Raw genomic sequence first — 23,071 nt, 5'->3', positions numbered from 1 at the left:
CTCGGGGGGGGGGGAGGCTGTTTTTTTAGATAGAGGCAACAAATTTGCAGCATTATCCTGTGCCTCTCCCCAAAATACCCTCCCAGTTTCAAAAGGATTGGACCAGGGAGTCCAATTCTGTGAGCCCCAAAAGAAGGTGGCGGCTACAAGTATAGCCAGCTTTAAGAGGGGATTGGATAAAAATATGGAGCAGAGGTCCATAAGCCACCGTATATTGGCCACTGTGTGACACAGAATGTTGGACTGGATGGGCCACTGGCCTGATCCAACATGGCTTCTCTTATGTGACACAGAGTGTTGGACTGGATGGACCACTGGCCTGATCCAACATGGCTTCTCTTATGTTCTTATGTGACACAGAGTGTTGGACTGGAGGGGCCACTGGCCTGATCCAACATGGATTCTCTTATGTTCTTATGTGCCCCCATGCTTCATGATTTCCAATAGAGACGTGTGTTGTCCCTTTCAATGTAATGGCTGAAACTCCCTTTGGAATTCAATTATACTTGTAACAACCTGGCTCCTGGCTCCACCCCCAGAGTCTCCTGGCTCCACCCCCAAAGTCTCCAGATATTTCTTGGCAACCCTGGACCAGACCCGGACTGCCTGCGGCCCACCCTTCCTCGTCCTGCCAGGGCGGAACCTTTGTGTGCGGGGAGCGGTTGCCGGGAGGACTGGAGGGAGGGAGGGCCCTCGTGCGCATGCGCGCGACGTCCCCTGCGGCTGCCGGCTGCTGTCATGGCTGCCTGAGGAGCGGCGCGAACGGAACGAAGAGCGAGCCGGGCGGGAGGGCGGCGGCGACGGCCAGGTGAGGGCGGAGGAGGCAAAGGGGGCGCCGGGGCGGGAGAAGGCCGCGGCGGCGGCCTCAAGAAGAACGCTCTTTGGGGAAACAGCCGCCTTTGGGAGGGGGAAGGAAGGAGGGGCAGCCCCCGTCCCTCCTCTGCTTCGCTTGACGGTTCCATTCCCGCCTTTTCGCCCTTGTGGGCAGTGGAAGGGCCCGACTATTCTAGCATTAGGGTCGATTTCCCCGTTGCCCCCTCCCCCGCGCCTCCCAGAGCTGGTAGGATTTGTAATGATGATTTTAAATCCAGAGGATTTACAAGAAGAAGAAGACTGCAGATTTATACCCCGCCCTTCTCTCTGAACCAGACTCAGAGCAGCTTACAATCGCCTATGTCTTCTCCCCCCACAACAGACACCCTGTGAGGTGGGGGCAAATTTATAGCCCACCCTTCTCCCTGAATCAGAGACTCAGAGCGGCTCACAATCTCCCATATCTTCTCCCCACCCCCAGCAGACACCCTGTGAGGTAGGTGGGGCTGAGAGAGCTCTCAGCAGCTGCCCTTGAGAGCTATGGCTGACCCAAGGCTATTCCAGCAGGTGCAAGTGGAGGAATGGAGAATCAAACCCGGTTCTCCCAGATAAGAGTCTGCACACTTAACCACTACTCCAAACTGGCTCTCAAGAGACAGACGCCTTGTGAGGTGGGGGCAAATTTATAGCCTGCCCTTCTCCCTGCATCCGAGACTCAGAGCAGCTTACAATCTCCTATATCTTCCTCCCCCACAACAGACACCCTGTGTGGTGGGGACAGATTTATACCCTGCCCTTCTCCCTGAATCAGAGACTCAGAGCAGCTTACAATCTCCTATATCTTCCTCCCCCACAACAGACACCCTGTGTGGTGGGGACAGATTTATACCCTGCCCTTCTCCCTGAATCAGAGACTCAGAGCAGCTTACAATCTCCTATATCTTCCTCCCCCACAACAGACACCCTGTGTGGTGGGGACAGATTTATACCCTGCCCTTCTCCCTGAATCAGAGACTCAGAGCGGCTCACAATCTCCTCTATCTTCTCCCCCCACAACAGACACCCTGTGAGGTGGGGGCAGATTTATACCCCGCCCTTCTCCCTGCATCCGAGACTCAGAGCAGCTTACAATCTCCTCTATCTTCCTCCCCCACAACAGACACCCTGTGTGGTGGGGACAGATTTATACCCTGCCCTTCTCCCTGAATCAGAGACTCAGAGCGGCTTACAATCTCCCATATCTTCTCCCCCCTCCCCAACACACACCCTGTGAGGTGGGTGGGGCTGAGAGGGTTCTCCCAGCCGCTGCCCTTTCAAGGACAACCTCTGCCAGAGCTACGGCTGACCCAAGGCCATTCCAGCAGCTGCAAGTGGAGGAGTGGGGAATCAAACCCGGTTCTTCCAGATAAGAGTCCGCGCACTTCACCACTACACCAAACTTGCTCTCTGTGAATTTAGGCAGACTGTGAGAGGGAGAACAGCAAGGGATGAGCAATTGCCTGGCTCTTGTGGCATTTTCTTACATGCCCAAGGTATTGCCAATCACCACTTTTGGGTTAGGAAGGAATTTTACTCTGAGCCACATGGGCCCAGGGGTCTTGGCCTTCTTCTGAATATTGAGCAGGGGTCATGAGGGGGAGGGGAGAGGTAGCTGTGAATTCCCTGCATTGTGCCGCGGCTTAGACTAGGGAAAATGAGGGCTGCTTAACTTAGCTAGCTTTTAAAAGGAGGGATTCTTCTAGATCGGTTCATGGAAGAGCCTACTGATAGCTACCAGCCCACGTGACCAAAGTGAATCTCTGCATCCGGAGGTGGTGAAGTTCTGAATACTGGTGCTAGGAGGAAGCGGAGTGGGGTTGGCCCATATGCCCTGTTTGTGGGCACAACTGATAGAGATGGGATGCAGTTGGCGAAAATATGGATTAGTGTGGCCAGATTGGCTGAGTCTAGGATAGAAAAGAAGTGAAAGAGAAGCAGGTGTAGAAGCTTCTTGCCCACCTCACCAACCTGCCTTCAGCTAGAAAGGCTGAATCTGTGAGTTTGCAAAGGGGTAGCTTTGTTAGTCTTTGGTAGCAAAATAAAAGTCCAGTGTTACTTTTAAAGACCAACGTATCTCCTGATGGCACCTGGGTTTTTTTGGCCACTGTGTGACACAGAGTGTTGGACTGGATGGGCCATTGGCCTGATCCAGCATGGCTTCTCTTATGTTCTTATGTCTGGAGCAGTGATGCTCTGTATTCTTGGTGCTTGGAAGGGGCAACAGTGGGAGGGCTTCTGGTGTCCTGGCCCCACTGGTGGACTTCCTGATGGCACCTGGGGTTTTTTTAGCCACTGTGTGACACAGAGTTGGCTATCTTCAGGTATAAATGCTTTATTAAGTTTCAAGGATGTTGGGGAGCGGGTTAGGGAAAGGGATATAAGGAAAAAAAGCTGTCACATGTTTACATTACAAATATAAAGCATAGAAAGATCTTACCTAAATAGAGAAACAAAGATTTCGGTGAGTCACAAATTGCTTTCTAATTGTCTAACATTAATATCTTAATATTTGACAAATAATTTCTATAAATTTAGTCACATATAAATCATAAGTTCAAACCAGTGTATCGAGCCATATATAAAGTGGTTTCCAAAGTTTTTTTTGAGTCTTGCATAGGTTTGCCTTTCAGAGGTTGAAGGATCTGGGCATGTTTAGCCTGGAGAGGAGGCGGCTGAGAGGTGATATGATCGCCATCTTTAAGTCCTTGAAGGGCTGTCATCTAGAGGATGGTGTGGAATAGTTTTCTGTGGCCCCGGAAGGTAGGACCAGAACTAATGGGTTGAAATTAAATCAGAAGAGTTTCCGGCTCAACATTAGGAAGAACTTCCTGACCGTTAGAGCAGTTCCTCAGTGGAACAGGCTTCCTTGGGAGGTGGTGGGCTCTCCTTCCTTGGAGGTTTTTAAACAGAGGCTAGATGGACATCTGACAGCAATGAAGATCCTGTGGATTTGGGGTAGGTATTTGTGGGTTTCCTGCATTGTCAGGGGGTTGGACTAGATGGCCCTGTAGGTCCCTTCCAACTCTATAATTCTAGGATTCTGTGAATAAAATAGAGAGAGAGTGCAGTTCTGCTGTCTCAAATAGTTTCTCAATTAAGTCTTGTCTTTCCGGCATCTTTTGATGTTCCCAACATTGTGCTATTAGAATCCTTGCTGCTGCGGTGATGTGAGCAGTCAGGTGTTTTGTTTCCTTTGGGTATTCACTGGGAAAGATATTCAATAAGAACCGTTCTGATACAAATGGTATTTGCATTTGCAGCACTTTCTGCAACGCCTCGTGTACCATTTCCCAATATTTCTTAACAATACCACAAGACCACCACATATGGTAAAAATGTTCCTACCTGGGAAGTACATTTCCAGCACTTGTTAGAGGCATTAAGATACATCTTGGGTAGTTTTTTCTGGATTAATATACCATCTATAAAAGATTTTGTATACATTTTCTTTAAAGGTAACCGCTCTAGTCATTTTTTATTGTTGACTTAATTTCAACCTTCAGTTCAAATTAAAAGACTCTAAAAAACCCCAGAAAGACAAAACCCTGTCTTTGAGGGACAACCTAAAACCATGTAAAACTTTATAAAACTTTATAAAACATCAGCTGTAGTTCGTTAGCGGCAGCAGCTTCTGAGTCAGAAAACAAAAGCAGAGGCTTATTAACTAATTAAACAGCCAGAGCATGGGAAGGACAAAACAGAGGCACCAAATATTAAAAGTGAGGTGATAGGATAAGATTATTTAAAAACAATTCCTTCTATCAAGGCAAGATAAAAGTTAGAAGATTAAAACAACTTAGCGTTAGTAGGAGCGAAGAGACAAGCGTCTGCCTTCCTCCGAGTCTGCCATTTTCACAACATTTCCCAAGATGCCATATCAATGTTACGGCCAATATTTTGTGCCCATTTTACCATACAATCTATTGGCTATCTTGTGGAGGTGCCATTTATCTGTTTTGGCTAGCATCCGTTGATGAAGTTCTTTGGGGAGGGATGGTGGCTCAGTGGTAGAGGATCTGTTTCGTAAGCAGGAGGTCCCAGGTTCAGTCGCCGGCATCTCCAACTAAAAAGGGTTCAGGCAAGTAGGCATGAAAACCTCAGCTTGAGACCCCGGAGAGCCGCTGCCAATCACAGGAGGGACGGTGACTCAGTGGTAGAGCATGTGCTTGGTAAGCAGAATGTCCCAGATTCAATCCCTGGCATCTCCAACTAAAAAGGGTCCAGGCAAATAGGCATGAAAAACCTCAGCTTAAGACCCTGGAGAGCCACTGCCAGTCAGGGGAAGGACGGTGGCTCAGTGGTAGAGCATCTGCTTGGTAAGCAGAATGTCCCAGGTTCAATCCCCAGCATCTCCAACTAAAAAGGGTCCAGGCAAGTAGACATGAAAACCTCAGCTTGAGGCCCTGGAGAGCCGCTGCCAGTCTGAGTAGACAAGACTGACTTTGATGGACCGAGGGTCTGATTCAGTATAAGGCAGCTTCATATGTTCATGAGTGCATCTAATGAAGACAAGCAGACCAATAGCCAATGGAGGCAAAGATGTGCATTGGGGTGGGGTGACTTAAAATTTCAGCTGGCCTAGGAATCCTAGAGTTGCTTTAGAAAGTCTTTAAGAATTCATCATGAATCTTTAAGCTTTCGCATTGGGTTTTTGTGATTTTTGAACATCCAATACGGGGATTTGTTCCCACCTGGACAATTTCTACCTGGGCATTTTTAGACTGTGTGAAGAATGAATTATGCCAAGTACTTGAATGCTTAATTTGCAGCGCTGGTCTAAGCAGAATTACACCCTACTGAGGTCAGTTAGCTTAGGAAAAGTGTAACTTTTCATGGAATGGCACTGTTGGAAATTAGTACCTAGCTGGCAACAAGGACCTTGCTGGTAGTCAATATGCCTGAAAGGTCTTTTCTCGTCTGACTTTGGAGAAAAGCATGTGTGTGTATGTGTGAAAATGTTGGGGTTTCCACAGGCATGTGTGTGCCTTGGATTAGGGGCGGGGGCTGGTAGTCAGAAAGCAATTCAGGACCTGGTGTACCTTTTGGGAGATACTTGAACATAAGAACATAAAAGAAGCCATGATGGATCAGGCCAATGGCCCATCCAGTCCAGCACGCTGTCACACAGTGGCCAAAACTCAGGTGCCATCAAGAGGCCCACTAGCAGAATTCCAGAAGCCCTTCCACTCTTTGCCTCCCAAGCACCAAGAATACCGAGCATCACTGCCCCATATAGAGAGTTCCCATCTGTACCTTGTGGCTAATAGCCACTGATAGACTTCTGCTCCATATGTTTATTCAGTCCCCTCTTGAAACTATGCTTGTAGCCGCCGCCACCACCTCCTTTGGCAGTGAATTCCACATGTTAATCACCTTTTGAGTGAAGAAGGACTTCCTTTTATCCGTTTTAACCCGAACTGCTCAGCAATTTCATGGAACGTCCATGAGTTCTCGTATTGTGAGAAGGGGAGATACTTCTGTCTCTACCTTCTCTACCCCATGCATAATCTTGCATTTGAGGAATTCAGATTTTATCATGACTGTCCAGACTTTGAGCTATGCGACTCTCCTCCCGCCCTCTGAATGTATCCAGAGTAACAAAGGCGGTAACTCCGAAGAGTCATGTTCCCCGACTTCTTTTGCTCGTCTTCCACGTGTGTGTATTTGGCTGCCAAATGTCAAGGCTGTCCTTCATAGCTCATAAACCAGGCATTTCGTGGATTCGGTTTTTCCAAACAGCGGCTAAGGCAGGGGGAACTACCTCCTGCCGTGCTCCCGTATCGTTTTTGAGCAGTGTTTCGCATAGCAGCGGAAAGATTCATTTACCCCCTCTTTCTCTTTGACAGGCTGAAGGCTCTAGAATGGCAGGGGAACAGAAACCCTCCTGTAATCTCCTTGAGCAGTTTATTTTATTAGCCAAAGGCACTAGCGGATCAGCTCTGACGGCCCTCATCAACCAAGTGCTGGAGGCCCCCGGGGTTTACGTCTTTGGAGAGCTGCTGGAGTTAACAAACGTGCAAGAGGTGAGCGTGGTGAACTGTGTGGCTTTTCCCCTCCCCTCCCCGTCAGGGTTCCCTCTAAGCTGCGTTAGTGTGAGCTGGCTCACCGTTTTTTAGCTTCCCACTCTCACATTTTTGTCTTAGCTCAGGGGAAATGGCCCCAGAGCTAACTAACTTATGCGGCAACTGACAACTTTAACGCCAGTCGCTCAAAAGGTAGAATTTTTGCTCCCAGCTTAGAGGGAGCGTTGCTCCCCCGTACTTCCATTTCAGCCGGGTCTCCTGCTGATGGACAGTAAAACAAATGGAACATAAGAGAAGCTGTGTTGGATCAGGCCAATGACCCAACCAGTCCAACGCTCTGTGTGACATAAGAACATAAGAGAAGCCATGTTGGATCAGGCCAATGACCCATCCAGTCCAACGCTCTGTGTCACATAAGAACATGAGAAGCCATGTTGGATCAGGCCAATGACCCATCCAGTCCAACGCTCTGTGTCACATAAGAACATGAGAAGCCATGTTGGATCAGGCCAATGGCCCCTCCAGTCCAACACTCTGTGTCACATAAGAACATAAGAGAAGCCATGTTGGATCAGGCCAATGGCCCCTCCAGTCCAACACTCTGGGTCACATAAGAACATAAGAGAAGCCATGTTGGATCAGGCCAATGGCCCCTCCAGTCCAACACTCTGGGTCACATAAGAGAAGCCATGTTGGATCAGGCCAATGGCCCCTCCAGTCCAACACTCTGTGTCACAGAAGAACATAAGAGAAGCCATATTGGATCAGGCCAATGGCCCATCCAGTCCAACACTCTATGTCACATAAGAACATAAGAGAAGTCATGTTGGATCAGGCCAATGGCCCATCCAGTCCAACACTCTGTGTCACATAAGAACATAAGAGAAGCCCTGTTGGATCAGGCCAGTGGCCCATTCATTCCAATACTCTGTGTCGCACAGTGGCCAAAAAACCAGGTGCCATCAGGAGGTCCAACAGTGGGGCCAGGACAACAGAAGCCCTCCCATTGTGCCCCCCCCCAAAAAGCACCAAGAATACAGAGCATCACTGCCACAGACAGAGAGTTCCCATCTGTACCTTGTGGCTAATAGCCACTGATGGACCTCTGCTCCAGATATTTATCCAGTCCCCTCTTGAAGCTATGCTTATAGCCGCCGCCACCTCCTGTGGCAGCGAATTCCATATGTGAATCACCCTTTGGGTAAAGAAGTACTTCCTTTTATCCGTTCTAACCTGACTGCTCAGCAATTTCATTGAGTGTCCATGAGTTCTTGTGTTGGGAGAAAGGGAGAAAAGTACTTCTTTCTCTGCCTTCTCCGCCCCATGCATCATCTTGTCATCCTCCATCATGTCACCCTCAGTCGACATTGCTCCAAGCTAAAGATCCCCAAGCGTTTTAACCTTTCTTCGTAGGGAACGTGCTCCAGTCCTTTAAGCATTCTAGCTGCCCTTTTCTGCCCTTTTCCCAATGCTATAATATCTTCTTTGAGGTGTGACATTCTGGAGTGGAATTACTACCTCAAGGCAAAATGGAGGACTTCTGCTGATAGATTTAAGTTTATTGGATTTCTATCCCACCCTCCCCGCTGGAGCTGTCTCAGGGCAGTTTGCAACTTGTAAAAACAGAACAGTTTGCATTACATTATTAAAACAGTTAAAACAGTCTGGTGCTAATATCAGTTGACAATATTACTCTTCAGGTGGCGTTCAGGATATAAGATGCGATTCCTTACTCCCATATCAGTCATTCCGGATTAAAGGCCAGTCGGAATAATGTTGTTTTACAGGCCTTGCGGAACCGGGCGAGGTCTCCTGCAAGGCCCTAACTTCTTCCGGCAACCGATTCCACCAGAAGGGGTGATGCCCCATGTTTCACTGTCGCTGTCTTGCTCTTGTTAGCAAAGCAGACCCTTCCAAACCAGAGCCGGAAGAATCCTGGCATGTAGGCCCTGCAAGCTTTGCTTCTGTCTCTGAAGAGCTGGCGCCTAAAGAACTTAATGCCAGCTCCTCTATGCACTTCTGTCCCTTTGTGCTACATTGGTACAACCCTCTTCCGGCTAGCTTACACCTAACTGGGAAACAAATGTAGCTTACTAGACTCCTGTTAATTATACTGTATAAGATTTGATGTTTTAAGGTTTTTAATGTTTTAAATGTTTTGACTATTTTAACTGTTTATATTTGCAAATGTTAATTCAAATTCTGTTTTATTATCTGTTGTGAGCCGCCCTGAGCCATCTCTGTGGGAAGGGCGGGATACAAATAAATAAATAAATAAAATTTCAGCGCAGGGGCAGCCGTCCTTGGGAAGTGTGCCATGATGGAACTCCGTGAGATGGTGCCGTTTTCGAGCCCGTCGCCGTGTGTATCCTGCTTCCTGGACTGGGTGTATTTTGGATCCATTCCTTTTTTTACATTTTTGTATCTTTTTATGTGTGTGTGTGCGTGCACACCTGGAAGAACATAAGAGAAGCCAGTCCAACACTCCATGGACTGCCCCAGGACGTGGTGGTGGCTACCAGCATAGCCAGCTTCAAGAGGGGTTTGGATAAACATATGGAGCAGAGGTCCGTCAGTGGCTATTAGCCACAGCGTGTTGTTGGAACTCTCTGTGTGGGGCAGGTAATGCTCTGTATTCTTGGTGCTTGAGGGGGGGCACAGTGGGAGGGCTTCCAGCCCCACTTGTGAACCTCCTGATGGCACCTGGGGGGGGGGTTTTGGCCACTGTGTGACACAGAGTGTTGGACTGGATGGGCCATTGGCCTAATCCAACATGGTTTCTCTTATGTTCTGTGTCACACAGTGACCAAAAAAAACCCGAGGTGCCATCAGGAGGTTCACAAGTGGGGCTGGAAGCCATTCCACTTGCCCCCCCCACCAGCACCAAGAATACAAAGCATCACTGCCCTAGACAGTTCCAATAAAATGCTGTGGCTAATAGCGGCTGATGGACCTCTGCTCCATTTTTTTATCCAATCCCCTCTTGAAGCTGGCTATGCTTGCAGCCGCCACCTCCTGTGGCAGTGAATTCCATGTGTTAGTCACCCTTTGAGTGAAGAAGGACTTTCTTTTATCCGTTCTAACCTGACCGCTCAGCAATTTCATCGAATGCCCACGAGTTCTCGTATTGTGAGAAAGGGAGAAAAGTACTTCTTTCTCTACTTTCTCCATCCCATGCATTATCTTGTAAACCTCTATCATGTCACCCCGCAGTCGACCTTTCTCCAAGCTAAAGAGCCCCAAGCGTTTCAACCTTTCTTCATAGGGAAAGGGTTCCAGCCCTTTAATCATTCTAGTTGCCCTTTTCTGCACTCTTTCCAATGCTGTAATATCCTTTTTGAGGTGCGGCGACCAGAACTGCACACAGTACTCCAAATGAGACCGCACCATCGAAGTTATGGCAGCCTTTGGTGACTGACCCCTACTGGGGACCTGAAGGATATTCAGAGTGGTGGCCCGCCCCTGCCCTCCTGACTGCTGGTACTCCCAGGAGGTCTCCCATCCAAGCCCTTGCCAGAATCGACCTCGCTTAGCTTCCGAGATCTGGTGAGATCGGGCTGCCCGGGTCAGGGCTGTTTGGAATCCGTTGTGAGGAGGACCAGGCGGCAGTGGAACGTTGGAGGACAGAATTGGACGTGAGGGCATGAGAAGCCATCTTGGCCAGATCTTATCTATTTACTTACTTCATTTATACCTCACCTCGCTCCCCAATAAGGATGCAAAGCAGTTTACAGTGGGGTGTCCAAAGTGCAGCCCGAGGGCCGGGTCAAGCCCCAAGGGGGCTCTTGCCTGGCAAGCTGACACATTTCACACGGTGTCTGTTGTGGGGAGAGGAAGGGAAAGGAGATTGTAAGCTGCTCTGAGACTCCCAGTGAAGGAAAAGGAAAGGTCCCCCACCTCTCCCCTGTCTAGTTTCCTTCCTTCCTTCCCTCCCTCCTTCCTTCCTTCCCTCCTTCCTTCCCTCCCTCCCTCTTTCCCTCCCTCGCTCCCTCCTTCCCTCCTTCATTCTTTCCCTCCCTCCTTCCCTCCCTCCTTCCCTCCCTCGCTCCCTCCCTCGCTCCCTCCTTCCCTCCCTCCTTCCCTTCCTCCCTCCCTCCTTCCCTCCCTCCCTCCTATGGACGTCTGCTCCATATGTTTATCCAATCCCTTCTTGAAGCTGGCTATGCCTGTAGCCGCCACCTCCTGTGGCAATGAATTCCACGTGTGAATCACCCTTTGGATGAAGAAGTACTTCCTTTTATCCATTCTAACCCGACTGTTCAGCAGTTTCATTGAATGCCCACGAGTTCTTGTATTGTGAGAAAGGGAGGAAAGGACTTCTTTCTGTACATTCTCCGTCCCACGCTTAGTCTTGTCAACCTCTCTCACGTCACCCCGCAGTCGCCGTTTCTCCGAGCCAAAGAGCCCCGAGCGTTTTAACCTTTCTTCGTAGGGAAAGTGTGTGTTTCGGGCAAGCCCCTCTTGTGCGCGGAAGGCTTTTTTTGCAGGGAACCTGGAACTCAGGAAGCTGAAGCGGCGGACCTCGAGCCGAGGCCGGGACTTTTTCCTTGGCTGCAGCCGGCTTGCCAGAATGTGACACAATGGCCAGAGAACTCGATTTAGCCGTGGATCAATAGGCCTCTAATGGGTCTCATTTTGTCTTTCTTCTCCCCCCCCCCCCCCCCCCACAGCTTGCTGAAGGAGCGAATGCTGCTTATTTTCAGTTGCTGAATCTCTTTGCCTATGGAACATACCCAGATTATATAGGTAAGTGAGGCTGGAATTGCCTATCCAACGGCACCGTTGCGCTTGTTCGAGTAATGCAGTCGAGACTGTTGTACATATAATTTTACATTGTAACCTCTATCGGGATGAGAGACGTCAAGTACTTATCCCATTACTTTCTAAATTCGAACCTTTGCAAGACTATATCGACCTCCGACCGGAAATACTGCAGACCTTCTTGTTAAGGGATCGTCAGAAACGGGCAACGCGTTCGGTAGCAAAATTCTCGGCCTTAGGAAAAGGACTTGTGGGATTAAGGGAAGGTAGTTGATTTAGAACTTATTTTTATGTACTTTTAAAAACCTGCTTTCTGCTTGCTTCAAACTGGCTGGTCCTCAGGCTGTAATAAAGAATTGATTGATTGATTGACTGAATTCTAAAAACTCCTTGCCCCCTTACCCAGCTTGTTATCCCCCCAGTGGAGCAAGACGAAGTGAGGCACAATCAGGAGGCTAAGGGGGGAGCTACAAATAACGTGGAAAGTGTAGCCAGTTTGGGTTCTGAAGGATTTCAGTACACAGTTTCTGGGTTTGGGGTGACTCCCATTTGTGTAATTTATTTTTCTTAGTCCTGGCCCAGCACAGAATGCTTAAGTCAGGTGTCAAACATGCAACCAGGGGGCCAAATCAGGCCACCGGAGGGCTCCTCTCAGGCCCCCAAGTGACTGGCTGTCATCTGCTTCCTTCTCCCTCTCTCTCGCTTCCTTCTGCATCACAGCATGCTTTGCAAGGCTTGCTCAATCGCACAGGAGCTACAGAGCAAAACCTCTATTTTCTCCATTGGCTGAGGCTCCTACCTTGGGGAGCAAGGGGGGGGAGAGATTGCTTTGCCAGGCTCTCTCAGTTGCACAGCAGAGCTGCTCTTCCTTCTATTGGCTGAGGCTCCTCCCCCTCCTGCCCAGTTCCCCTGATCCCATGGGAGAAATATAAAGAAAGCAGCTTTAAGACCAACGAGCGCTACAGTTTTAAGCATGTTTTAAGGTGGTTTTTTTAAAAATCTTTAATTGTGTTTATCTGAGTCCTTTATAAAGTTTATATCTGCTTCCTGATCTTAAACAGGTGCACACAAGGCCCGGCCCGACCCGACAAGGTCTCATTTATGTCAGATTTGGCCTTCATAACAAAATGACTGATACCCCTGGCTTAAATGGTGTTATATTGGCCTTTCTGGCCCAGCATGGACTGTCCAGACAAGGGGAGTTAGAATCCAGTGGCAAAATAGTGAAATTAAAAAACTGAAAGAACATTTGGTCTGGATAGCATTTGCACGGGAAACCAATAAAACAGTAACATGTCAGAATGGGAGAATGATGGTGTGAGTGTCACAAGGCAATGAATGGGGAGGGACGGTGGCTCAGTGGTAGAGCATCTGCTTGGTAAGCAGAAGGTCCCAGGTTCAATCCCTGTCATCTCCAAAAAAGGGTCCAGGCAAATAGGTGTGAAAAACCTCAGCTTGAGACCCTGGAGAGCCGCTGCCAGTCTGAGTAGACAAGACTGACTTTGATGGACCGAGGGTCTGATTCAGTATAAGGCAGCTTCATATGTCCATCTGAATGCAATCTGTTAATTGCTCTATTGCTCCGCAAGTCTGGGCTAAACGGAGAACATCTCTTTCCCAGAGGCGTTCCTGTCCACCTCATTTACTTTTTAACATGTAACATACATTATAAACATCGTTCTAGTTCAGGAGTGGCCAACGGTAGCTCTCCAGATTTTTTTTCCCCTACAACTCCCATCAGCCCCAGCCATTGGCCATGCTGGCCGGGGCTGATGGGAGTTGTAGGCAAAAGAAACATCTGGAGAGCTTCCGTCGGCCGCCCCTGTTCTAGTTTGTTATTAGAAAAAAAAGAATAATGTCAGAAGGAAGGGAGTAGGCTTGGCCGTCACCTGAAGCTTCTTTCAAAATTCAATCCCCTCGCACAGCAAACAAGAACAACCTGCCGGAGCTAACGGGACCTCAGAAGAACAAGTTGAAGCATCTAACAATCGTCAGCTTAGCTTCCAGAATGAAGGTAAGCTATCAAGGACTAGCCATTGGGGCAAGGGCACGCTCCCGGCACGGTAGCGCCCAGGGACAGTGGGGAGCGAGTGAGATTTGGCAGTGCGGCTTGTGAGACTTGATGCCTTTGCACGCATCAGTGAAAGGTCACGCTGAACATCACTCAGTCAACAGTGTGATGCGGCGGCTAAAAAGGCAAATGCAATTTTGGGCTGTATGAATAGAAGTCTGGTGTCCAGATCACGTGAAGCGATGGTATCGCTTTACTCTGCTCTGGTAAGACCTCACCTGGAGTACTGTGTTCAGTTTTGGGCACCACATTTGAAGAAGGATAGAGACAAGCTGGAACGGGTCCAGAGGAGGGCGACAAAAATGATGAGGGGTCTGGAGACCAAGTCCTATGAAGAAAGAATCAGAATCATAGAGTTGGAAGGGACCTCCAGGGTCATGTAGTCCAACCCCCTGCACAATGCAGGAAACTCACAAACACCTCCCCCTAAATTCACAGGATCTTCATTGCTGTCAGATGGCCATCCAGCCTCTGTTTAAAAACCTCCAAGGAAGGAGAGCCCACCACCTCCTGAGGAAGCCTGTTCCACTGAGAAATCGCTCTGTCAGGACGTTCTTCCTAATGTTGAGCCGGAAAATCTTATGATTTAATTTCAACCCATTAGTTCTGGTCCTACCTTCTGGCCACAGAAATCAATTCCACACCATCCTCTATAGGACAGCCCTTCAAGTACTTAAAGATGGTGATCCTATCACCTCTCAGCCGCCTCCTCAAAGGTTAAAGGATCTGGGTATGTTTAGCCTGGAGAGGAGGTGGCTGAGAGGTGATACGATCACCATCTTTAAGTCCTTGAAGGGCTGTCTCATAGATGATGGTGCGGAACGGGTTGAAATTAAATCAGAAGAGGTTTCCTGCTCAACATTAGGAAGAACTTCCTGACCGTTAGAGCGGTTCCTCAGTGGAACAGGCTTCCTTGTGAGGTGGTGGGCTCTCCTTCCTTGGAGGGTTTTAAATAGAAGCTAAAGGGCCATGTGACAGAAATGAAGATTCTGTGAATTGAGGGGAAGGTATTTGAGTTTCCTGCATTGTGCAGGGGGTTGGACTAGATGGACCACTCTGGTCTGGTCCAGCAGGGCTCTTCTGAGGCTGTTATGAAGGCCTCGTCCTCTCTGCCCCGTTGGTCTTCCAGAGGGACTGGTTGGCCACTGAGTGAGACAGGATGCTGGACTAGGTGGACCCTCACTGGTCTGGTCCAGCAGGGCTCTTCTGAGGCTGTTATGAAGGCTTCGTTCTCTCTGCCCTGTTGTTGGTCTTCCAGAGGGACTGGTTGGCCATTGAGTGAGACAGGATGCTGGACAAGGTGGACCCTCACTGGTCTGGTCCAGCAGGGCTCTTCTGAGGCTGTTATGAAGGCTTCGTTCTCTCTGCCCTGTTGTTGGTCTTCCAGAGGGACTGGTTGGCCATTGAGTGAGACAGGATGCTGGACTAGGTGGACCCTCACTGGTCTGGTCCAGCAGGGCTCTTCTGAGGCTGTTATGAAGGCCTCGTCCTCTCTGCCCCGTTGGTCTTCCAGAGGGACTGGTTGGCCATTGAGTGAGAGAGGATGCTGGACTAGGTGGACCCTCAATGGTCTGGTCCAGCAGGGCTCTTCTGAGGCTGTTATGAAGGCCTCGTCCTCTCTGCCCTGTTGTTGGTCTTCCAGAGGGACTGGTTGGCCATTGAGTGAGACGGGATGCTGGACTGGATGGCCCCTCACTGGGGTGATCCAGCAGGGCTGTCCTGTTGTTCTTACGGGCGTTGCTCTCTTCCCTGCCCCCAGTGCATTCCTTATTCCGTGTTACTGAAAGACCTGGAGATGCGGAACCTGCGGGAGCTGGAGGACCTGATCATCGAAGCCATTTACACGGACATCATCCAGGGGAAGCTGGACCAGCGGAACCAGGTGCTGGAGGTGGATTTCTGCATCGGCAGGGACATCCGACGGAAGGACATCAGCAACATCATCAAAACGCTTCAGGAGTGGTAAGTTCGCCGCCCGGCCAGCTGCGGATCGTGAGGCACGCTTCTCCGGGGCTAGGAATCCCAGCCCGCTGACCGTGCCGGTGTTTTGTTTGCAGGTGCGACGGGTGCGAATCAGTCCTGTTAGGAATCGAGCAGCAGGTGCTCAGAGCCAACCAGTACAAAGAGAACCACAACCGAACCCAGCAGCAGGTGGAGACAGAGGTGGGTGTCTCGGCACGGGGTGTTGTTCTTGCTAAGCGAGCAGCAGGCCGGAGTCGTCGTCCGTGAGCTACGCTTGAATCCTTTTGCCTTTCCTTCCCCTGCTTCAGTCTGTTGTCTTAAATCAGAAGTCCCCTGATGGTGACTGAGGGGAACTTCCATGATCAGGGGCAGTCCACCTCTGAATCCTAGTGCCAGGAAGAGGCAACCTTCTGAAAGAACTCAAAGTTGAACTTGTGGATCTTCTAACAAAAATCTGTAATCTTTCATTGAAATCTGCCTCCGTTCCTGAGGACTGGAAGGTAGCAAATGTCACCCCCATCTTTAAAAAGGGTTCCAGAGGAGATCCAGGAAATTACAGGCCAGTCAGTCTGACTTCAATACCGGGAAAGTTGGTAAAAACCATTATCAAGGACAGAATGAGTAGGCACATTGATGAACACGGGTTATTGAGGAAGACTCAGCATGGGTTCTGCAAGGGAAGATCTTGCCTCACTAATCTGTTACATTTCTTTGAGGGGGTGAACAAACATGTGGACAAAGGAGACCCGATAGATGTTGTTTACCTTGACTTCCAGAAAGCTTTTGATAAAGTTCCTCATCAAAGGCTCCTTAGAAAGCTTGAGAGTCATGGAGTAAAAGGACAGGTCCTCTTGTGGATCAAAAACTGGCTGAGTAATAGGAAGCAGAAAGTGAGTATAAATGGGCAGTCTTCGCAGTGGAGGACGGTAAGCAGTGGGGTGCCGCAGGGCTCGGTACTGGGTCCCATCCTCTTTAACTTGTTCATAAATGATTTAGAGTTGGGAGTGAGCAGTGAAGTGGCCAAATTTGCGGATGACACTAAATTGTTCAGGGTGGTGAGAACCAGAGAGGATTGTGAGGAACTCCAAAGGGATCTGTTGAGGCTGGGTGAGTGGGCGTCAACGTGGCAGATGCGGTTCAATGTGGCCAAGTGCAAAGTAATGCACATTGGGGCCAAGAATCCCAGCTACAAATACAAATTGATGGGGTGTGAACTGGCAGAGACAGACCAAGAGAGAGATCTTGGGGTCATGGTAGATAATTCACTGAAAATGTCAAGACAGTGTGCGTTTGCAATAAAAAAGGCCAACGCCATGCTGGGAATTATTAGGAAGGGAATTGAAAACAAATCAGCCAGTATCATAATGCCTCTGTATAAATCGATGGTGCGATCTCATTTGGAGTACTGTGTGCAGTTCTGGTCGCCGCACCTCAAAAAGGATATTATAGCATTGGAGAAAGTTCAGAAAAGGGCAACTAAAATGATTAAAGGGCTGGAACACCTTCCCTATGAAGAAAGGTTGAAACGCTTAGGGCTCTTTAGCTTGGAGAAACGTCGACTGAGGGGTGACATGATAGAAGTTTACAAGATAATGCATGGGATGGAGAAAGTAGAGAAAGAAGTACTTTTCTCCCTTTCTCACAATACAAGAACTCGTGGGCATTCGATGAAATTGCTGAGCAGACAGGTTAAAACGGATAAAAGGAAGTACTTTTTCACCCAAAGGGTGATTAACATGTGGAATTCACTGCCACAGGAGGTGGTGGCGTCCACAAGCATAGCCACCTTCAAGAAGGGGTTAGATAAAAATATGGAGCAGAGGTCCATCAGTGGCTATTAGCCACAGTGTGTGTGTGTGTGTATATATATATATATATTTGGCCGCTGTGTGACACAGAATGTTGGACTGGATGGGCCATTGGCCTGATCTAACATGGCTTCTCTTATGTTCTTATGTTCTTAACCTCAGTGACCTTGACCTCTCTGCCCTGTTGTTGACTCTCCAGAGGAATGGTTGGCCCCTGTGTGAGACAGGAGGCTAGACTAGAAGGACCCTCACTGGTCTGATCCAGCAAGGCTCTTCTGATGTCCTTATGAAGGCCTCAGCCTCTCTGCCCTGTTGTTGGCCCTCCAGAGGAACTGGCTGGCTCCTGTGTGAGGCTGGATGCTGGACTAGATGAACCCTCACTGGTCTGATCCAGCAGGGCTCTTCTGATAACCTTTTCTTCTGACACAGTGTCAGAAGAATTCTGACACGGTGTGGTGGGTGCAGCCACTAAACGGCTGTCATGAAATGGCTGCCACAAGAGGCTGAGCCAGCCGCACAATGGCTGCCACAGCCTATCATCAGCCGCATAGTAAAGATCCGTGAGCTGCGGTGGCAGCTGCGGTTGAACCAGCTTTTAAAAAAACCTGCCCAACCAATCAAATCGCCAACCATTGCTTGGCCAAAAGGCCCACCTCTCCCTTTCTAAAAACACTTGGTGGGCACTTGGAAAGGGCACCATTTTAGGGATTCTAAACCCTTTCCCAAGGTAGCAGCTACTTCAGCCTGGTGTTTAAAATGTGGTCCTGATTATGGGTGTCGAAATTGAGTGATCCGAAAGTAGCGTCTCAGAAACTGTGCTACCACGTGATGGCCTCCAGAGGGCAGCAGAAGCCCAGGAATCTCAGCTTGAAAAGGAGACCTGTTTGAGAAACAGGCCACAAGTTATATGGTCTCTGCTTCTGGAGCCTCTTCTGGAACACTATATTTTCCCCCCCCGGCTTAGGGTTGCCAATCCCCAGGTGAGGGCAGGGGTTTATTTTCCCTTCACCCCTTTTACTGGTTAATGCACCTTGTTTGCTTATATTGCGCTGAACCAATCTTTTAAATAAACCCTTCCCCCCCGCCCCCCTGTTGTTCACTCTGCCTGGTCCTCACACCTATTTTTTGGCCTCAGCAAGGGTTGCCGTCCCCCGCAGCCTCTGGCTGGGGCCTTCTTTTTTGCTCATGCAGTGCGATGACATCACCTGGAAGTGACACTATCACGCCGCCGCCCACCGGCCACTCTAGGCGTTTCCAGGAAAACGCTATGGTTTCCCCAGACACTAGCAAATCGGGAGGTAAAAACTCTATGGTACCTATCGTACCATGGAGTTTTCCCTCCCAAATTGCTAGAGCGTCTGGGGTGGGGGGACATTTTCCTGGGAAAGCCTAGAGTGGCCAGTGTGCAGTGGCGCCGGCGTGATGACTTCACTTCCGGGTGACATCATTGCGCCAGTGACATTGGGGGAGGTTCCCCCCGCTGGCCCAATGTAAGCCAGTGGGTTGGGAATCTCCAGGGCGGGGAAAGCCGGGGAGCTTGGCAGCCGTAGCCTAAGCTCAAGGTAGGCTTCCCAATCTCCAGGTCCCAGAGGGGGATCCCCCGGTTTTACAGGCTTCCCCCCTCCCCCAGCCAGCTGGCCGGCGGGGAAGCCCCGCCCCCACAGCTATCATGCACCTCCATGAACGATTTCCATAGGGAATGATGGGGAATTGATCCACGGGTATCGGGGGCTCTGGGGGGGCTGTTTTTTGAGATAGAGGCACCAAATTTTCAGTATAGCATCTAGTGCCTCTCCCCAAAATAACCTCCAAGTTTCAAAACGATTGGACCAGGGGGTCCAATTCTATGAGCCCCAAAAGAAGGTGCCCCTAGCCTTCATTATTTCCTATGGAAGGAAGGCATTTGAAAGGTGTGCCGTCCCTTTAAATGTGATGGCCAGAACTCCCTTTGGAGTTCAGTGATGCTTGTCACACCCTTGTTCCTGGCTCCACCCCCAAAGTCCCCAGATATTTCTTGAATTGGACTTGGCAACCCTAGCTCAAGGAGACCTGAAGGCCTTAGGAGGGAACTCTGGGCCTTCTCAAGGGCGACCCTTAACCCAGAGCAGTGGCAGCCATTGGTAACACCCCCCCCCCCCCCGAGTCGTGACCAATCTTCCCTCTAAGCCGCAGAGTCTTGTGAGCAGAAATTCTGCTTTGTGAGCGACTGGCATTCAGGTTGTGAGCTGCTGCAGAAACGAGTGTGCTCTGAGGTCCTCCTCCCTGAGCGAAGACAAAAAGGTGTGAGCCGGAGGCTAAAAACCTGTGAGCCGGCTCACGCTCGCTCAGCTCAGAGGGAACGCTGCTCGTGACACCCTCCGCGTTCCAGCCATCCAGGGGGGAGCCTCGCTGCCGCATCCTAACCGAGCCGCTTTCTTCTCTCTCCCCCGCCCCCCCCCGCCCTCTCGCCTTGGCAGGTCACCAACATCAAGAAGACGCTGAAAGCCACGGCGGCCTCCTCGGCCCAGGAGATGGAGCAGCAGCTGGCGGACCGGGAGTGCCCCCCCCACACGGAGCAGCGGCAGCCCGCCAAGAAGCTCTCCAAGGTCAAAGGGCTGGTTTCCAGTCGCCACTAGCGCCCAGGCCGGGGGGGGGGCACCAGCCGGGCTCTTGGGGCAGCCCTGGACGGAGCCCCCGGCGTCTCCTGTCAGGTGCCGGCTCGGCCACGGTTCCACCGGCTGGAGGACGCCGGCTCGGTCCGGGCTTCAACCAGCATGGGACACTGCCAGCCTCCTACCGCCCCGGAGCTCTTATGGGGAGGAACTAGAGGGCGCCGAGGAGGCCCAGGGGGTGGGAATCGAGCACAGCTGGCCCAAGGCTCCTGCGGCGGGCTCGGGCGTCCTCTTCTGGGCCTCCGCTGCACTCGTCTCCACCCTTGGCACCGGGGCTCAGCCAAGGGCGGGAGTCTCTGAAGTTCACCCCTGACCCTTCCACGTACCAAAGGGAACACGACGCTTCTGGCTGAGGGACCTGCCTCATCTCGCATTCCCCCTGTTCCGTCCGAGTCCTCTTAGGGTGCAACTCTCTACCTCAAGCTAGGAAAGCTGGAGCTCGGTCTGGGCTGCGTTAGCCGCTCTCGCAACCCCGCCGGCTTTTCCGGTTGCGTCCTGCCGCGTGGAGGCGAAGGGGGCGGGGGGAGCCCGAAGGCCCAGCTGCTATTTCCGCCCCACCGTCCCGACGGGCGGCGCAGCAGAGCTCGTACGTGTTTGTTCCCTGCGTCCCTCCCTTTCGAGATGTCACGCATCGATTCCTTCCCTGACGGGAGCGAGCGGTTTGAAAGGGATTCCTTTCCCGCCCCCCCCCCCCCGGCCCGATAGCTCGGAGCCTCCGACCCGGACAGTAGAGGCGCCCCCTTGTCCCAGCAGAAGCCTCTGCCGGGATTTCAGAACTTGAAAACTCCTTTCCAGTTGTGTTTTGAACGTTCTTCCTTTGTTTTGTTTTGTAAAAACGGAAATTATTTTGTACCTTTCGTTGGGAGATTTCAGCATTTCAGCCTTTTGTGTCTTCTGATATTTGTTACAGACGAATGTGAGGCGACCCTGCACCTGGGTCAGAAGGATTGTGTTTTTTCTATTAAAAAAATGAGAGGGAAAAAAGATTCGTCGTCGAAATTCACGTGCCGGAGGAGGGGTCGTCATCAGTATTCCCTCCAAGCTGAGTCAGCGTGAGCCAGATTTTTTCCCCCTGTATTTAATTCATAGAGGGAAAAAAGTGCGTTTCCGCAACCTCATCATTTTACATGCCGCATGTGCATATTTATGCACATATATATGCAACAGTGTGTGAATAGTCCAAATCATAAATAAGTCCTGTGATGAGGTTGCTGAAATGCACTTTTTTCCTTGTAGGAATTACATTTTGTAATAATATTGTTCGCAGAGTAGTTTGATTTATTTGGTTACAACTTCATTCCTCTGTGTAGCCTATTGTGTATCTTCACCTTGTAGGATCAGAGGCAGCCTGGGAGCTGTTTCCGCGGCCATTCTGGGAACTGGGAAGCCACCTTCACTTCCTGTAATACATATCTGTGGAGCTGCCTTCCACTAAATCAGATATCCAGGCCACCCTTGTCTACTCAGACTGGCAGCAGCTCTCCAGGGACTCAGAAGTTTTTCACATCCCACATCACCCGTGGCGCAGAGTGGTAAAGCCGCAGTACTGCAGTCCCAGCTCTCTGCTCGTGACCAGTGTTCCCTCTGTGTTAGCATGAGCCGGCTCACAGATTTTTGCCTTAGCTCAGGAAGGATGGCTTAGGGGAGGGACGTTGGCTCAGCAGTAGAGCATCTGCTTGGTAAGCAGAAGGTCCCAGGTTCAGTCCCCGGCATCTCCAGCTAAAAAGGGTCCAAGGCAAATAGGTGTGAAAAACCTCAGCTTGAGACCCCGGAGAGCTGCTGCCAGTCTGAGTAGACAATACTAACTTTGATGGACTGAGGGTCTGATTCAGTATAACTCAGCTTCATATGTTCATAAAGATGATCCCAGAGCACGCTAATTTATGCAGTAGCTCACAACTTTAATGCCAGTAGCTCACAAAGTAGAATTGTTGCTCCTAAGACTACAGCTTAGAGGGAACATTGCTTATGGCCTGAGTTCGATCCCAGTGGAAGCTGGGTTCAAGTAGCTGGCTCATGGTTGACTCAGCCTTCCATGCTTCCGAGGTCAGTAAAATGAGTCCCAAGCTTGCTGGGGGGGAAAGTGTAGATGACTGGGGAAGGAAATGGCAAACCGCCCCGTAACAAAAAGTCCGCCATGAAGCGACGTCACCTCAGAGCCGGAAACGACTGGTGCTTGCTCAGGAGACGACCTTTGTCTTTTGCCTCTCCAGGTCTTTTAACTGAAGACCCAACATGAGACCTTCTGCATCCCAAGCAGATGCTCTGCTGCTGAGCCACAGCCCCCCTCGCCTAATCCTAACTTCCATTTAAGCCTGTAGAGCTGGGGTGACCAACCTGTCTCCCGACCCTGCCGGCTCTCCCGTTTGCGTCCTGCCGCGTGGAGGCGGAGGGAGCCCGAAGGCCCAGCTGCCAGTTTGGTGTGGAGAGCCAGTTTGGTGTAGTGGTTAAGTGCGCGGACTCTTATCTGGGAAAACCGGGTTTGATTCCCCACTCCTCCACTTGCAGCTGCTGGAATGGCCTTGGGTCAGCCATAGCTCTTGCAGAGGTTGTCCTTGAAAGGGCAGCTTCTGTCAGAGCTCTCTCAGCCCCACCCACCTCACAGGGTGTCTGTTGGGGGTGGGGAAGGTAAAGGAGATTGTGAGCCGCTCTGAGACTCTTCGGAGTGGAGGGCGGGATATAAATCCAATATCTTTTTATCTTCTTCTTCATCTTCTGCTATTTCCACCCCCTGCCATCACGGCGGGGGCGGCACAGCAGAGCTTGGGACCCATGTGTGGCACTTTCACACACATGGTGTGGCTCTTGAAGCCCCCCACCGCTCTGCCCAACCGGCTTGGAGAAGGCATTTGTCTCTTTCAATCACTTAAGAACATAAGAACAGAAGAGAAGCCATGTTGGATCAGGCCAATGGCCCCTCCAGTCCAACACTCTGTGTCACAC

At 50.4% G+C, this 23,071-nt stretch overlaps 1 protein-coding gene across 1 annotated transcript; it reads left to right on the top strand.

Annotated features, from left to right (window-relative positions):
• The first annotated feature begins 697 nt into the window (after window positions 1-697).
• On the top strand, window positions 698-21,112 carry COPS7B (COP9 signalosome subunit 7B). Its single transcript, XM_060240928.1, has 7 exons — window positions 698-808; window positions 6,699-6,875; window positions 11,546-11,621; window positions 13,562-13,650; window positions 15,467-15,669; window positions 15,765-15,870; window positions 19,934-21,112. Exons 2-7 carry the CDS (start codon window positions 6,714-6,716, stop codon window positions 20,090-20,092), a joined length of 795 nt encoding a protein of 264 aa, XP_060096911.1. The 5' UTR covers window positions 698-808; window positions 6,699-6,713; the 3' UTR covers window positions 20,093-21,112.
• The last annotated feature ends 1,959 nt before the right edge of the window (window positions 21,113-23,071 follow it).

The sequence above is a fragment of the Heteronotia binoei genome, chromosome 6 (genome assembly GCF_032191835.1).
Source record: "Heteronotia binoei isolate CCM8104 ecotype False Entrance Well chromosome 6, APGP_CSIRO_Hbin_v1, whole genome shotgun sequence".
Lineage (NCBI taxonomy): Eukaryota > Metazoa > Chordata > Lepidosauria > Squamata > Gekkonidae > Heteronotia > Heteronotia binoei.
This window is presented reverse-complemented; position numbering and strand designations above follow the sequence as displayed.